General features: G+C 41.1%; 2 protein-coding genes across 6 annotated transcripts; both read right to left on the reverse strand.

Annotated features, from left to right (window-relative positions):
- Positions 1-561: 561 nt before the first annotated feature.
- On the reverse strand, positions 562-7,885 carry LOC310890383 (tRNA selenocysteine 1-associated protein 1-like). Of its 2 annotated transcripts, XM_083852738.1 has the most exons (5): positions 7,571-7,885; positions 6,847-7,000; positions 2,607-2,802; positions 2,035-2,080; positions 740-1,216 (listed from the first exon to the last, which is right to left on the reverse strand). In XM_083852738.1, the coding sequence occupies exons 1-5, from the start codon at positions 7,791-7,793 to the stop codon at positions 1,080-1,082; spliced, it is 756 nt and encodes a 251-aa protein (XP_083708864.1). In that variant the 5' UTR covers positions 7,794-7,885; the 3' UTR covers positions 740-1,079. The 2 variants fall into 2 exon arrangements, with proteins under 2 accessions (XP_083708865.1, XP_083708864.1); XM_083852739.1 differs by lacking the exons at positions 6,847-7,000; positions 7,571-7,885 and adding an exon at positions 4,987-5,387 and having other exon boundaries at positions 562-1,216.
- Positions 7,886-9,263: 1,378 nt separating this feature from the next.
- Positions 9,264-15,819, reverse strand: LOC310890379 (nuclear pore complex protein Nup153-like). Of its 4 annotated transcripts, none has more exons than XM_083852730.1 (5): positions 14,628-15,318; positions 13,284-13,376; positions 12,958-13,045; positions 12,494-12,616; positions 9,295-9,779 (listed from the first exon to the last, which is right to left on the reverse strand). In XM_083852730.1, exons 1-5 carry the CDS (start codon positions 14,970-14,972, stop codon positions 9,349-9,351), a joined length of 1,080 nt encoding a protein of 359 aa, XP_083708856.1. In that variant the 5' UTR covers positions 14,973-15,318; the 3' UTR covers positions 9,295-9,348. The 4 variants fall into 4 exon arrangements, with proteins under 4 accessions (XP_083708858.1, XP_083708857.1, XP_083708856.1 ...); XM_083852729.1 differs by having other exon boundaries at positions 12,958-13,048; XM_083852732.1 differs by lacking the exon at positions 12,494-12,616 and having other exon boundaries at positions 9,264-9,779; positions 14,628-15,819.
- Positions 15,820-15,892: the final 73 nt, after the last annotated feature.

Genomic DNA, 15,892 nt, shown 5'->3' on the forward strand with positions numbered 1-15,892 from the left:
CTGTACCCTTCAAGATAAGAACAGCATAAAGGCAGCAACTCGCAAGACTGCTCTAGCTTAAAGCAAAGCTTTCCTCATTGCTCTCATCTCCTTTGACTTGAGTACTGTCATCCTTCTACCAGAGCTTTAAAAACTTCATTACCACGAATGAAGGAAGACCAGAGCAATCAGAGAGGGTAGCAGAGGGTATAACTTAAGGAGCTGTTACTAGGATTTTTTTATTGTTCCTGGTGGACTATTTTTCTCCTTGCCAGCAAGGAGGGAAAACCAGCAAGTTGTTTTCTCCAAGATTTTTTTTTTTTAGGTTTAAGAACATGGATTATGTTGTAGCAATTTCTTCGCTGTAAAGCGTCAGCTGAGAAGTCTAACAGTAAGAAGGGCAAGGGAAAACTGAATGCTGATGCAGAGAGTGCCAGCAGACATCATCCTCATTCCACGGGATGTTTGTAGCTATGGCAGTTGAAGTCTACACTTCCATATGCTTAACATACCCTATTTATAAGCCAATTTTAGCTGACCTAGCATATATCAGTAGTACAGTTAGAGCCAGCAGCCTGCAGGAAAAAGTGGGCACAGGTGTTTCCATAGCAAGGCCTGTGAGTGTCTCCCATACATACTTCCAGTTTAAGCAAGCACATGAAAGGCTTGGCTTGTCGCTTACCTAAGGAACCAGGAAAACAAGGGAAAGCTAGATTTTGCTTGTGTCCTAATGCCCATATAAAAATAAAGACAGATGAAATACCCTTACTACCTTGTTAAATTCCATAAGCCGGAAGAGAACGTGCTGCACACAGGTACAAGTAAAATCCCTTGCTGGCAGGTTTGCAGAAACAAATTTTTTATTTACACAGGCAAGTCTTATCTTTAGACCCCATTTACCTCTTTACATTTCTCGAATATTTACATGACTTCATGATGCTCCAAGAAGAGAGTGATGAACAAAAAGATTACAGAAACTGTCAAAAGCATAGCAAAAAAACCCCAACCTATCATTGTGCTTTAAAACTTTTGAGCTAGAATAATGTAGAAGAAATGTAGTTTTAGCACTTTGGTCCTAACGGTCATGCTCTAGAAGACACTTAAATAGCAGAGGGGATTTCAGAAGTGACCGTATCCAGAGGTTGCCAGTGACAATTCATGAGTGAATCGTAGAGTTCTTCGCTTGTCTCCGTGAATTGTCTGTTCATTTCATCAACATCCAAGTAGAGCTGTGGATCTGAAAATAAAAGCCTGGTAAGTCCAAGTATCAAATCTGAGGCATGCGCACAAAAAAACTTCACGTGAAATGGCTAATAAAATGTATTTTAAGCTAAGTGTAATAAGCTATTAGATCTACTAATTTTAGTGAGGTATTTAGTCCTCTAAAATTTTGAGCCTCACAGCTCCAACTTTTGGGAATTTGTATATTAGAAGGCTGGGACTAGAACCGTCTTTCAAGATAAAGACAAAGACAATGTTTAAGATAGTAAAGATAACGTTTAAGGATAATCAGCCATGAAACCCTCCCAAGAGTCATTTAATTCACTTCTACGGCAATACACGTTACATAGGATAGTTTCTAAACACTAACACAAAATGCCTCCACGTGAGGAACTTTGCAAACCTTCCAGGACACAAATATGTTTTGTACCGTATTTGTAAGTGCAAGCTGAATCCTCCTTTTGGAATCTGCAACATAAGCTTTTACCTCAGGGTGGAGAACAAAGCTTTTGCATATTACTGAGTTTCTAATATAAAATCTGTTTAGCGGAACCAATACAAAGAACAAAATTCTGTCTTAGACCATTTTCAAATGGGAATGAAGGCACAGGTACAAGAAACCTGCTGCGAAGCATTGACAGTGTCCCGTTTTACTTGATGCGGTCAGTGTATGCTGTATCAGCTTTAAAACCCCAGCTGATTGCAGATCAACCCCACAGAGGTTTGACCTCAGCTGAATTTTCAAGATGTTCTTCATCCAGTAGAGGTTGGCTTGTATTGTTAAAAGGCACAAGGATGGCTAAACTCAAGTGACAATGATAGAACCCTTATTACCGTCAGTAATTAGGTCATCACCGCTTTCAGTCATAACTGAAGATTCCTGAAAGACAGAAAAGGCTAAGTTTAATCATAACTCATTTCAGAAAGCATCACAGATTCAAAGTGCTGCAGTCTCAATCCATTCCTTCTTCCTACAACTACAAGGATAGATGGCATTTTATCTACTTATTTTTAGAAGAAAGCCAATATTACAGTACAGGTTGGAAGGGACCTCCGGAGGTCACAACTAATACATTGACCACGATAAGACCACTTACAACAACTGTTTAATTTGCTTTAAGCAAAGCAAATCAGAAGAACAGGAACAGAAGAAGCGTACGCAATTATGCTGTCAAAACCATTCTTTGGTATGCGTGAACAAATAATGGTGTATAAATCACTAATTCTATGGATTTACTATTTAAGCACTTAAATACAAACACCTCTGAATGGAATCTGCTCTTTTAACTTCACACTAAGCAGAAAGCATGTTTTCAACTTCGGATTCTTTTTGCTGATTCACACAAATCTGTACAACATATTATCTGTGAAATATTTTCTTTACAGCAAGCGTGCACTATCTTTACCTCAAAAACAGCTGGAGCCATTAAAGAATCTCCTAAAGAGCAGTCTCCAACAGCTTGCATGCTGTCACAGGGAGCATAGGAGCTGTAGTTGTAGTCAGCGTAAGCATCGTAACTCCTCTGCGAGTGGTAGTTCTGGTAATCTTGGCAATAATCATTATAGTTGTATGACTGGTACCGCTGCAATTCTGCTTTCAGTCTGAAACATGAGAAGTTGCATACAGTCAGAGAACAAGAGACTGTAAACCCAGTTCTGAACTTAAACAATTTGTCAGCTTACAGACTTCAAAGCTTAAAAGGAAGCTTTCCTAAACAGTCACCTAAGTGACAGCTTAAGTCACAGCTCAAAACCTCATTTCTATAGAAGCAAGCATCCTCACCTTTGCCAATACCAGAAGGAATTGTTCTCATGGATTAACTCCAGAGCCTTGACATGGTTACCTGTACACATCAAGTATTTTTAGCGTTGGCATAAGCAAGCTGCTGCTAAGTCTCTGTGCTTTGCTAAAGATTGATTTAAGACCAGAGACATTTATCAAGCACAGCTGCTTTAAAGATGCAGTCTTAACCCTTCTATCTTTTGTTTGGTTAATTACTAGATCTTATTTCCAGAAAGAAGTGAATGGAGTCAGATTATCCATTTCAAAGGAGCATCTGACACCGCCTGTCAGTTTGCCATGTCTACCTCCACCTGCTCAGTTTTTTTGTTTGTTTAAAGTCCATTAAACATTCAACAGCTGCCAACTATACCGCTCAGGTGAAGTCAGTCTTGCTTAACAACACAATCGCGATTCTCCAGCATGACGCCTTATTATTAGTGGGAGAATTACAAAATACACTGGTTCTTAAGAAGAAAGGGCCAGCTGATTAGCTTTCACTACTTTCCCTTTCAAGATTTTCCCAGGGGCAGCTTCAGACTAATGACAAGAACCAAGACAAGTGCTATCTGTACTAAAACTGAGGTACACTGCATAAAGAACATTCAGATAACCCAGCTGCATATTCAAAAAAATCCGCTGTTTAGACTTGTCTTCACTGATTCTGTACAGGCAGACCTCCTGTGTTTGCAGTGCCCAGTTTCTCTCACTTGAATTGGGGATGCAGAGAAGTGAGTTCTATGCTTTTGGGGAAGAATACAAGCTGAAGGCATTCTGAAATAGCTTCCAAACTAAGCAAACATGAGGGACAAACTAATCCAATGGCTGGGTATTTCAATACTAAGAGAGCACGGTACTCAGCCATTCAGAAACGTATTACTGATGTGTATTTTAATACCTACATTTGTTTCAATGCTGCAAAGCTACACAAGTTCTAATAAAGAGGTAATCCATTGTCTTGTTACTGTAGTAAACAAACAGAAGATACATCATCTTAGGTCTTCTGCTTCCAGCTGCACTCTTCCTACATACAGTTGTGTAGGGAAGGAAAATCTGAAAATACTGTTGACGTTCTTCTGGATAGCCGAAGCAAGAAAACATGTTTGTGGCTTATTCTTGTTTTCAAAATAAAACAATATTAATTTAATCAAAAAATTTTGGCAAAGAAGTTTGGACAGTGCTCTCTTGGAGAAGAGCATTTCCATTCTAAAGCAGAAGGAGGCAACATTTGCAGAATTATGCTAGGTAAACAGAAACAGAAGTGTCATTTTTTACTATTTAACAGAACACACAAGCTAACCTCATGAACATACTGAAATTGTTTATATGAAGTCCTGTTTTGTCAGTATCCTGGATCAAAGTTCATCAAATTTGGTATCAGTTCTTTAACCGTTCAGAGACCTGAATTGCCTTAAATAAGTGATAGAACTGAGCCGGTAGAGTAAGAAACCCTCTCAGGAAGTGCTAAGCTTTAAACTCCCCATTGCCCTAAGCTCATGAAAAGCAAAGAATAGCATTCTAAACCTGTTCTAGTAATAACGCCTTTGGCTTTCTCCCTGCGTTCCCATTTTTCCCCCCCACTTCTTTCCTGTCAGCCCACTATAAAACTAGTTATGTGCTTCTCTCAAACTAGAGGGAAAGCTCTAAGAACAAGAACTTCCTAGCATATAAAACCACTTGTTGTCCCTTCTACCTTATACAGGCCCAAACCTGAAAATATTTACCAATGCATTCAGCTTTGCTACTGTTGAGAAACAAGGCTGGTTACAATGGCAGCTAAGCCCAAGTTGCGCTGTCTGGCTAGACTTAACAGTTGGATTCCCCCAGCCATCCTGAAGCAGGTTGATGAATCCAGGGAGTCAAAACATAGGACTTCTGCATTTCTGGTTTTGTAGACTGCATCCTGTGTACAGCCACTACAGCAAGGGCCACAGACTTTCCAAAGGCAGAGCTACAAGAATCTGATTATTTAGAATAACTGTATCAATGCACAACTCCTTGGTTACCTTTTAGAAATTCCTATGCTCAGCTGGATTCCTTTTCCCCCCAGACCTGGTGCGTTCTGGCAGTCTTGCAGTGCCCTCATCTGATCACCTTGCTCACCAAATCTGACATAGGCATACCCTCTACTATTTTCAAAAGGGAGAAAACCAATTCTAGTATGCATAACAGTTACAAAGCTAACGAATTCAGTTTCTGTCTTCTACAAAAACCAGAAGATAGCAGCTACTATAGCTTCTATTACTTAAGGAACCTCTCTGGCATGTGCACGTGCACAGAATAGGCTTTCACCAAATTAAAACACTTGGGCCAGAAGCAAAAAGCTTATTCCTTGGTAGCATTAAGATGCAACTCACTGAGAGCCAGCAAAACAATACATTTTAAGTGCTCTCTGCGTAAGTAATCAGATTCCATATTTCTGCATATACAGCAGTTAATCAGTTAGCACTAACCCACTCCTTTTGGAGCCACAAACTTTATTGGTCACAAACACCAAGAGCTGGCTGTAATTATCTGAACCAGTATTAACCGGTACCTCTGAACTCTTCAAACAAAAATATCTTTCAGGTGCTCTTAGAAGAACAACATCAATTGCCTGCAACAATTTGATGGCTTTGCTAAACGGAGCACTGAAAAGCACAGTGGTACAGTTTCTTTTGTAGCCTGTTCAGAAATTATAGCCCCGTGCCTACAGCTTCAAATCAGGCCAAGCTTACCAGCCCAACTCTTACAGCTTAAGTTCACTGCACTCGAATGCCTTCAAGACGTGCTTTTAGGAGCCATGGAGAAGAACCCTCTGGTAAGACCACCATTATAAAGTACTGAGTGTTGTTTTACACTTAAAATAGAACTATCTGTTACAGTCATTCATCGGCTTTCCCTAGGCTGCTGCTCTCTCACTACTGAATGTGATCCTGCTCTCAGTTTGCCACTAACTTTTTCCCCCAGCGTTTATGGCCTCTTTTCATCTATGACACTTTTAAGGGACTACACCGTGTTGAAAAATGCTGGTTAACATTTCCTTTTACACAAGGTGCCTCATCGAATTTTCCTGACTAAACCAAACCCCAGAACCTTAACTAGAAGAGGAAGCACACAAACACACATGCCTCCCTGGCCACCATATCTCCCCAAAACATATCTGTTCAGTAACAGGTCAACTGTAAGAATACTGCGATTAAAATCAGTATAGCTCTATACACTGCTTTTGTTCGGGATTACTAGCTAATGTCCTTCCCCTTACCCCTTCTGGAATTAATACTGAATTCTGTACTCCAAAACGCGGTTCTTAATTCATACAAATGACATTTAACAATCAGAATTTTTCCACACAGTGATCCTCAATAAAAACTTCAATCCTCTACTGCAGTCTTTCAACAAATTAAAGGAATACAAAACTGGCTAATAACTGTTCAGTGATTTTTGGACCTTTGTAGCACTAGAGTAACAGCAGTACACTCTGCAGCATAGTTGCAAGTAAGTGGGAGTAAGATACTCTCTCTCATCTCTTTTTTTCTCTGAAAAGTGTGAGGCCTCTATTTCACCATACTAAAGATTTTACCACCAACTGTACTGCTAGCATTGAGACACTGCAACTTCTGTGCTTGTATGAGATGCAGGACAGGTTCCTTAAGGTGTCGCGATTTTTTGTCTAAACCTAGTGTTGAGATCAAAAAAGGGATTGCTACTAATTGCGTACGTATCAATAACCAGGACAAAAGACATGCTGCATATAGGAATTAAACTTTTTCTAAAGCTCTAGTACATGAACATATCAAATCCCGCAGATTTTTTCTAGTATGGTTTCAGAGGTCTTACTTGATGGACATAAGCGCACAAGTGAAGACAAAAGATACACTGTTTACCTGAAGTACTGGTTTGCAAGTACTGCTTCTCTTCTGTCCTTCCCAAAATAAACGGTGAGGCAGCTGCAGACTCTGCACCTGAACACTCTGAGTGAACACCGAATGTAAATGATGGCAAGGCAGCATTTTGTGGACGCAGCCGCAGCACCAAAACCTGCAGAAATAAGTGAATGTCAAGTCCGTAACCCACGGTGTAACATAAGCGCACGATGGACATAAGCGCACAAGTGAAGACAAAAGATATTCTGTTTACCTGAAGTACATGAAGGTTTGAACTACATTCTAGTCCTGATCTTTCCAGTCAAAACTGTTTAAAAAACAACCCACCAAACAGTAAAAGAAACAAGAAAACCCCATGCTTCCTCTCTACATAAAACTTTTCACAATTGTGTTTTCTGCCCACCACCTGGCTTTAAAAAGTATACGAACTTCTTTGAAAGATCATGTTTTTAGTCTGAACTCCAAATGAACAACGTGTAGGGCATGTAAAGAACAAGCACGTCATTAATGAAAGCTTTTCTCTAAAAAGGATAAACTTATTCTTGGGGAAAAGTGTGGAAACAGATGTTATCTAGGCAATATTCCTACAGGAAAAACGAATAATTTTGCCACACCTCAAAGGAAAAAATAATTGTGCTTAACAGGTAAGAAAATAAAAAAAATCAGAGCAAACCAAAAAATAAATCACAGAATATGCATCCTCGTTTTAATCATGAAGTATTACCTTTGAGCTCTGCTTTGGTGCTTGGCTTTGCACTTTCACAGGCTACACACTTCGTGGCCTCTGCTTTGTTTTGAACCAAGCAGGTCTCCCAATCCCAGCTTCCTTCAGGCTTCTTGAATTTGTCTAAATCCAGAAATTCTCCAGAAGGAGCAGAAAATGCAGATGCACTGCTACTGGTCACAGGTGTTGGACCCTCTGTGAGACAAACAAGACAGTTAACCATCCTGTTTGAATATGAACTATAAAATGAGCATTAACTTTTAAATTTGATTTGTCAAATCCCACAGAAATGTTCAAAACTACTCCGCAACTCCCCCCCCCCCGCCCCTGAAAAAAATAAAAGCCACCAAAAACCCACAAAGAAACAAACAAACAAACAAAAAAACCAGAGTGGAACTCAAAGCTTCCAAACAACACACAACTCTGTTCAGCACACAAGCTTCTGCTGCTGTTGACGACAGTGTAACCTCCATAAAGAGGCCTGACAGGTGCCTTTTAAAGAAAAGGTGCCTTTTAAGAGAGAAGCAGAAGATAATGCTTCAAATTCAAAACCGGAAAGACAAGAATGGCTCTTCCCTTCCACAGCACACGCAGAAAACTTTTATCCTAGTATTACTTGCATCGCTCTTCCTCTTGACGAGTGCAACGTAACCGTGCAATTCACTGCACCATGGTCACAGTAAACCCCTCATTTCCAAAATTCCTCCTTGCAATGGCAAGAGCCTCAGACAAAGATGCCGACTGACCGCTCAGAGGTTGGAAGTCCAAGAGAATCAACTCTGTCTGAAATCCATTATCTTACCTCATGAAATTTCAGTCTTACCGCACAGGATGATTACAAAAGCCCGGTCTAGTCCATCTTAATTTGTTTCTTCCACGATATATTTGCACAGGTGTTTTTCGATGTAATGGCATGTTAAATGACATTTAGAGTCAAAGTTAGAATTAGAATCGTATTTTAAAAACAATACAACCACGCTCAAAATCAATTACGGTCACACACAATGGGAAACAACCCAGTACTGCCCTGAAGAAGTTACCCAGCGGGTCACTCGCTTTCTTGAAGCCTACCACTGACCTTCATAGGCATCTCTCTGCTTTAGCTTAAGACTAGTTAAGACTACACTGTCTTGAAATCTGGCTTCACATCTCCCCTCAATTACATACAAACGGTGAGTAGAGGCATTTTGGCCACATTCTGTAATTTTTTTTACTTATTTTTTGAAAGAGAAAAACGCAGTCATTTTTAACTCTTTCTATGGAGTTCTCATTTTCGCCAGTGAAAAATCACTATGTTGTTTTTAAATTAAGTCACCCACTTCAGCCATCTTCCCTCACCAGCTGCAAAGCCGGGGGTATCTGCATTGATCCAGCTCCGTACTAATACATTTCACAATCAGTTCAATTTATGCGACAGGCTGGAACCTGGGCTGAGACCTCTGAAGTGCCTGTAAACCAATCCTGCAGACAGCCGCTAACCCATCAACCGTACCTGGGAATCGTGTTGCTTAAAATATTCCATATATGCAACGTACTTTTATTCTGTACAAGATTCACAGAGGCTAGGATGGAAACAACAGGAAAAAAAGGACCATACCTGGTTTCTCAGACTGACAGGCTACACATTTGTTATCTTCCGTCTTATTTGGTACAAGGCATATTCCACAGTCCCAAGAGCCTTTCGCCTTCTTAAATTTGTCTCCAAAGCCCAGAGTGGCTGTTGTGTCAGTGCTGCTCGAGGAGGATGTCACTGTCACCGAGCTGTCTGTGACCACTGGTCATGTCAGAGCAGGCATTACTCCCGTTCCAGGTTTTGGTGTCTCACATGCTATACATTTTGTAGCTTCCGGTTTGTTTTGGACAAGACATGTATCACAATCCCACGTTCCAGGTACTGTTTTGAATTTGTCTCCAAAGCCCAGCATCCCTGCTGGGGGCGCTGCTGGCTTTGAGGTGTCGCATTGACTTGAACTTACTGTCTGTTTCATACTCTCAACTGTTGAGGCTTTAGTAGCTTGACAAGTTACACATTTGTCCTTTATGTCTTTGTTTTGCAGAAAAGGGTCACATGTATCAGATTGCCAGTACGATGCTTGTTTAGAAGTCTCTTTACCTGCAGAAAAAGTTGTTATTGCAGGCCTAGTATAAACCACTGTGCTTGTCGTAGGTTGTGCAGACGTAGAAGAGCGTGTTTTCAACAATCCAAAGTCTAGGAAGCAAGAAAAAAAAGTCTTCCTGTTAGCGCAGCACCTCACTACATGTAACTAAGTGACTTTACTAGAGGGCAAAAATTTCAACTCAGGTGCCAATGGTTACAACTAGACATTCAGACCGAGCGCAACAGGAAGTCCCCAGAAATCTTATCGAAACGGATGAAATTTCATCTGCTGCACTGGGTCACAACAGAACATTTCGTTAAAGCTTCATTTAACTCTTTGTTTCCAAGCAAGCTTTAAATCAACATTTTCACTGGTCGATACAAGTACAAACAGACAGTAGCTGACTGAAATCTGACAGTCCAACGTGGAATGGAAATAATACAATTTGATTAAGACGCGATGCCCAATCGAATCAAATTTCTAAAGCTCCTCCTTCCGTAGCAGATGACTCAGATCTACTCCAGTAACTGTACAGAAGTTTGTACTCGGAGCAGCAATCCATACGGTATTTTCCCACAGATGCTGAATATTAATTAAATAATAAAAACTCAAGACAATTGAACAACTGTCTAATTTTCTATAATCTTTTTCAAAATGCATCGGACGCAGGACAACTCCTTATTTAAAAGGTGGCAATTTTAACAGAAAAGACAAGCTACTAATACAGAAAGACTAAAGGAAATGCATCTTAAACAGCAGCTCAAGTTGCTTGTAAATCTACCTTGAACATAGTTGTTTTGTGGTTTGTTTGTTGGGTTTTTTTTAGTCAAAACTGAAGTCTTTGAACAATGTGGGTTTAGATTCTGCTTCTTTTAAACCGATAAAGAAAGTGAATGTCACTTCACTCAGAGGTCTTCCCTTAAACAAAATGCACAATGTATTTTCTCTCACTTAGCTCTTTCCAACAGAGAAATGTGCTGCCTTCTTAACAAGTATGTAAGTTAGAAGAAGACTTTTGGGAAAAGATCAAATTCAATAAAGCCCTTTTTCTTAAAAGATATCTTTTCCACAGACACACTTTATGAAACTGTTGAAAACAATTGCAATTGCTTAAAAACAAAATTCAGAAAAGGGTTTTTAACGTAAAACACTCCACTGCTGTTTGCAGTTTAAATTTTAATCCACAGGAGCCATTGTAAGCTAAGGCCCAAAGATTCGCAGCTTTCGCCATGTATTTGGAACTGAAGCTCTTTCCTGTTCTTTCTTCACCTGGGCTGAAGGTGGGACAGGAGTGTTGAGTTTTACAAACATTTCCTTTTCAATTCCACAAATTGTATTTACTTAAAATGTGGACGTGGTCTACCTTGACCTCAGTAAGGCTTTTGACACCGTTCCCCACAACATTCTCCTCGAGAAACTGGCTGCTCGGGGCTTGGACTGGCGTACGCTTCGCTGGGTTAGAAACTGGCTGGATGGCCGGGCCCAGAGAGTTGTGGTGAATGGAGTTAAATCCGGTTGGAGGCCAGTCACTAGTGGAGTCCCCCAGGGCTCGGTAGTGGGGCCGGTCCTCTTTAATATCTTTATTGATGATCTGGATGAGGGCGTCCAGTGCACCCTCAGTAAGTTTGCAGATGACACCAAGCTAAGTGCGTGTGTTGATCTGCTCGAGGGCAGGAAGGCTCTGCAGGAGGATCTGGATAGGCTGGAGCGATGGGCTGAGGTCAACTGCATGAAGTTCAACAAGGCCAAGTGCCGGGTCCTGCACCTGGGGCGCAACAACCCCAAGCAGAGCTACAGGCTGGGAGATGAGTGGCTGGAAAGCTGCCTGGCCGAGAAGGACCTGGGAGTATTGGTGGATAGTCGGCTGAATATGAGCCAGCAGTGTGCTCAGGTGGCCAAGAAGGCCAACGGCATCCTGGCCTGTATAAGAAGCAGTGTGGCCAGCAGGTCGAGGGAAGTGATTGTGCCCCTGTACTCGGCTCTGGTGAGGCCGCACCTCGAGTACTGTGTTCAGTTTTGGGCCCCTCGCTACAGGAAGGACATGGACGTGCTCGAGCGAGTCCAGAGAAGGGCGACCAAGCTTGTGAGGGGTCTGGAGAACAAGTCTTACGAGGAGCGGCTGAGGGAGCTGGGCTTGTTCAGCCTGGAGAAGAGGAGGCTCAGGGGCGACCTCATCGCTCTCTACAGTTACCTGAAAGGAGGCTGTAGAGAGGTGGGGGTTGGTCTATTCTCCCACGTGCCTGGTGACAGGACGAGGGGGAATGGGCTAAAGTTGCGACAGGGGAGTTTTAGGTTGGATGTTAGGAAGTACTTCTTTACCGAAAGGGTTATTAAGCATTGGAACGGGCTGCCCAGGGAGGTGGTGGAGTCACCATCCCTGGAGGTCTTTAAAAGACGTTTAGATGTAGAGCTTAGGGATATGGTTTAGTGGAGTACTTAGTGTTAGGTCGGAGGTTGGACTCGATGATCTTGAGGTCTCTTCCAACCTAGAGAAATCTGTGAATCTGTGAATCTGTAAAATGAAACACCGATTATCTGGCTAATTCTCTTAGTACCTCATTTACAATTACATCCTAACACGTAAAGGAGATGCAACCCATCTGCTTTTCATCTTGCAGTTTTACTTCCAGCAACAAACACCACTTAGAATAGAAGGGGGCAGACCTAACAAACCTAACAAACGCAGCGCTTAATGTAATGCTCTCCTACATTCATATTTATAGCAGATACTCTATTAACCATAAGTCGTGTGTTGTTTTTTTTTTAATAAAAAATGCTAGCGTATTTTTTGCAGCATCTTTTTAAAAGGAGTTCATTATCTCACCAGGATTTTTTAGAACGTCTAAGACGCTTCCTTCCTTTAATACGTGGGCAGTGGTGAAGGGACCACCAGCAAAATCTTTGACCTCCTCTTTCTGTGTGTTGATGTTGGTTGAGGTGGTGGTGTCTTTTGAAACAAAAGAAAACAAAAACAGCTTTCACAATGTGACCTAGTTAGAGCAGATTATACTCACTTTTGTTAGAAACAAGAATTTCCAGCTTTCATGCTTCTCACATAAGAATCTTCACAAATTCTACTTACTTTGCAATGCTTTATGATTACAAGCAAAACAAAAAGCAACAAAACAAAACAAAAATTATAAAAGCAGATCTGTCACTGGAAAAATACTGCAGAAGTCCAACACTGCCTGGAATTGCTAGCATGCGCAGACAGGACACATTGAAGATTTAATGAAGAAAAAAAGAAAAATCAGCACTTCAGATCTGAAGTGCTAAAGTTTCAGTTACCTAGGGTAAGAAAGGGCGTCACTGGAGTACCACTGGGTCCAGAAAGTTCTGCCGATTTTACAACGGGAACACTAAATGTAAACCCAATCTGCTATGAACAAGAGAGGTTTTTCAGATTCTCAAGCCACAGGAACTTCAATCGAATGCACACACAAAACCAAATCTGAAAGCTGCTCTTCACATTTGTAGCACGCATGCTGAATGACAAATTATAAGCCAGAAGCCTACATACTTTTCTCCATCAAGGCAGATTCTGCTTTAGCGTTCTGCAACAGCCTACTAAATGCCTAAGAAAAAAAGTCAAGCTCCTTTATTATTTTACTTACAGAAGACGTAGGTAGCACTTCTGCCTCAGTAGATTTCACAATTGGAGATGAAAATGCGAACTCAGGACTGCTAACAGTACTTGTTGGTTGTATCTGTATTTTCAAAAGAATTAAAGGTTTATATTTAAGAGCAACAACTACCTGAATTCACTACCCAACAGAAGTCCCGCAGTGACGTCGAAAAACCTGATGTTTGAGTTATTTTGCAGATAAAAGTAATAATAAAACACAGGGAAGTTTCCAAGTGGGTATAGGACAATATCTTCAAAACCAAATTCCAGAAACTGAGAGGAAAAGCTGGAGATGCTACTTAGGTCTAAATGCACGGAAAAGCAAGCCAGGAAGCTGAAGAATGGCAAACTCAGCCCAATGATACTCCAAGAACTTCAGCAAACACCTCAACATGTTAAAGCAGCTGTCTACTTCAAACCGTACAAAAAATATTTCAAGTACTCTGGAACAGATTAATGTTTATTTTATTGCAATAATATGCCAATTATTGCACCCTAGGCTCATTCTATGTGAGGCTTATATGACCACGTTACCTCTAATTTAATAACTTAAATAAAGTTGTGGTTTAACCATTGCAGGCAACTAAGCACCACACAGCCACTCGCTCACTCCCTCCAAGTGGAACAGGGAAAAGAACTGGAGGTAAAGAAGTAAAGTTGTTAAATTTGAGGTAGCATTAATGACTCATCGCATGTAATGGCTACCTGGAAAGACAAATGCCATAACCCTGTACATACTCCCCACTCCTTCCCCTTCTTTCCCCCAGCATTTATTGCTGAGCACGATGCTAAATGGTGTGGAATATGCCTTCGGTCCTCTGGGCTCCGCTGTCCTGGCTGAGTGCCCTCCCAGCCTCTTGTGCATCCCCGACCTCCTCGCTGGCAGGGCAGCGTGAGACACAGAAAAGGACTTGTCACTGTGTAAGCACTGCTCAGCAACAGCTAAAACAACCAGTGCCTTACCAACACTGTTTTGCTCACAAATCTGCAACACAGCATCATCTAGCATCATCTACTACGAAGAAAATTAACTCTACCCCTGCCAAAACCACTATAAATAACTTGGCATAAAGTCCACACCCCCCTTCCCCCGCAGACTTCCACAGCATTTGAAGCAGTTATACAATCACGTTAAATGGGAGTTGGCAGGCTCTAAGACTGAGAGAAGCAGAATCAAAACATTTATGCCTTTTCCCCAAACTGGCATACAACCCCAATTCATTCAGCTGCGTAGAAACTAATATTTGTTAGTTTCACGAGCACCACAGAAAAAGTCAACTCGCAATAAAGCAGTATACTCATTGTAAACATTATTTATAGCATAAAGATTTACCTTGCCCGCCGCCGTCGCTGCTGCATCTGCCATGCCTGCCGCCTCCGTTGAATTTGCCACGCTTGTTGTTGCCACTGTTGACTTTGCCTTGTCCTTTGTCTTCAGTAGATATGGCATGCCCGCCGCCATTATTGGATATGTCAAGCCTGAGGGCACTGTTGAACACGTTATGCCTGACGTCGCCGTTGTATATATCATGTCCTCCACCTCCTCCTCTGATAGATCTGTCAAGTCCTCCACCTCTGATGGATCTGTCATGCCCTCCACCTCTGATGGATCTGTCATGCCCTCCACCTCTGATGGATTTGCCATGCCCGTCGCAGCTGCTGGAGTTGCCGTGCTCATTGCTGCTGTTGAAACAGCGCTCGGTGACGCTGAGACAGCGCTACTACCAACGAAACTAGAATTGAACTGAGGCAGCGATGCAGCACTGATGGGTAGGGGTATTTTCGGTAGCACTGGTTCCTCCACTTCCTAAAGTTGCAAATTTTAATTTTTCTTATACAAGACATACTACTTTCTCACCCCATCGCACCCAATTTATTAACAAAATTAAATAGAACAAAAATCCATACAAATTAAGAGAAAGCAAGTTTCCAGAAGAAATCCCGATCTCCCCACCTCTGTCTACCACGTCATTTTAATTTATGGCAGGCCTGCTTCCACATTATACTCTATTCAACAACTGTACAGCAAGAACACTGAAAGTTAACTCAAAACCTGTGCAGAACAGAGACGCACAGATCACATTTTTTTTCTTTCTTTTCTATACTTTAGTCATCAAAGCTCTGGAGAAGCATCATCCTTTCTAACTACCCTCGCATGGCTTCAATTAAGAGTACACTCTCAAGACAAGTGAGGAAGTGTTCCTCTTGCAAAATTAGGCAGGATAGCTGCCAAAGTTTCTAACTACTGATATTCAGTGCATCCTGTAGCTTACATCTGTTTCACAGTTTTGATTTGAAAAGTTTATGGAACTTTTGATATTTGGACCATTATTTTATTTGCGTTACAGGAATAAACAACAGTGTTTATGATTTCTTTATATTGCATCATCCGGAAGTCCCATTTAATGATTTGAAACTTAAATTAACTTAAATACTTAATATTAACTTAATATTAATTAAATACTTAATGTTAACGTAAATACTGAAATAAACTTACAGGCAGCTTATATAACATCCAATAAAAGAAAAAATAATCTGAATATTCATGGTCATAGTTTTATGGAATAGATTTTTCCTATTAAAATGAGAAAAAAACTC

This window comes from Anser anser (genome assembly GCF_964211835.1).
Source record: "Anser anser genome assembly, contig: HAP1_SCAFFOLD_271, whole genome shotgun sequence".
Lineage (NCBI taxonomy): Eukaryota > Metazoa > Chordata > Aves > Anseriformes > Anatidae > Anser > Anser anser.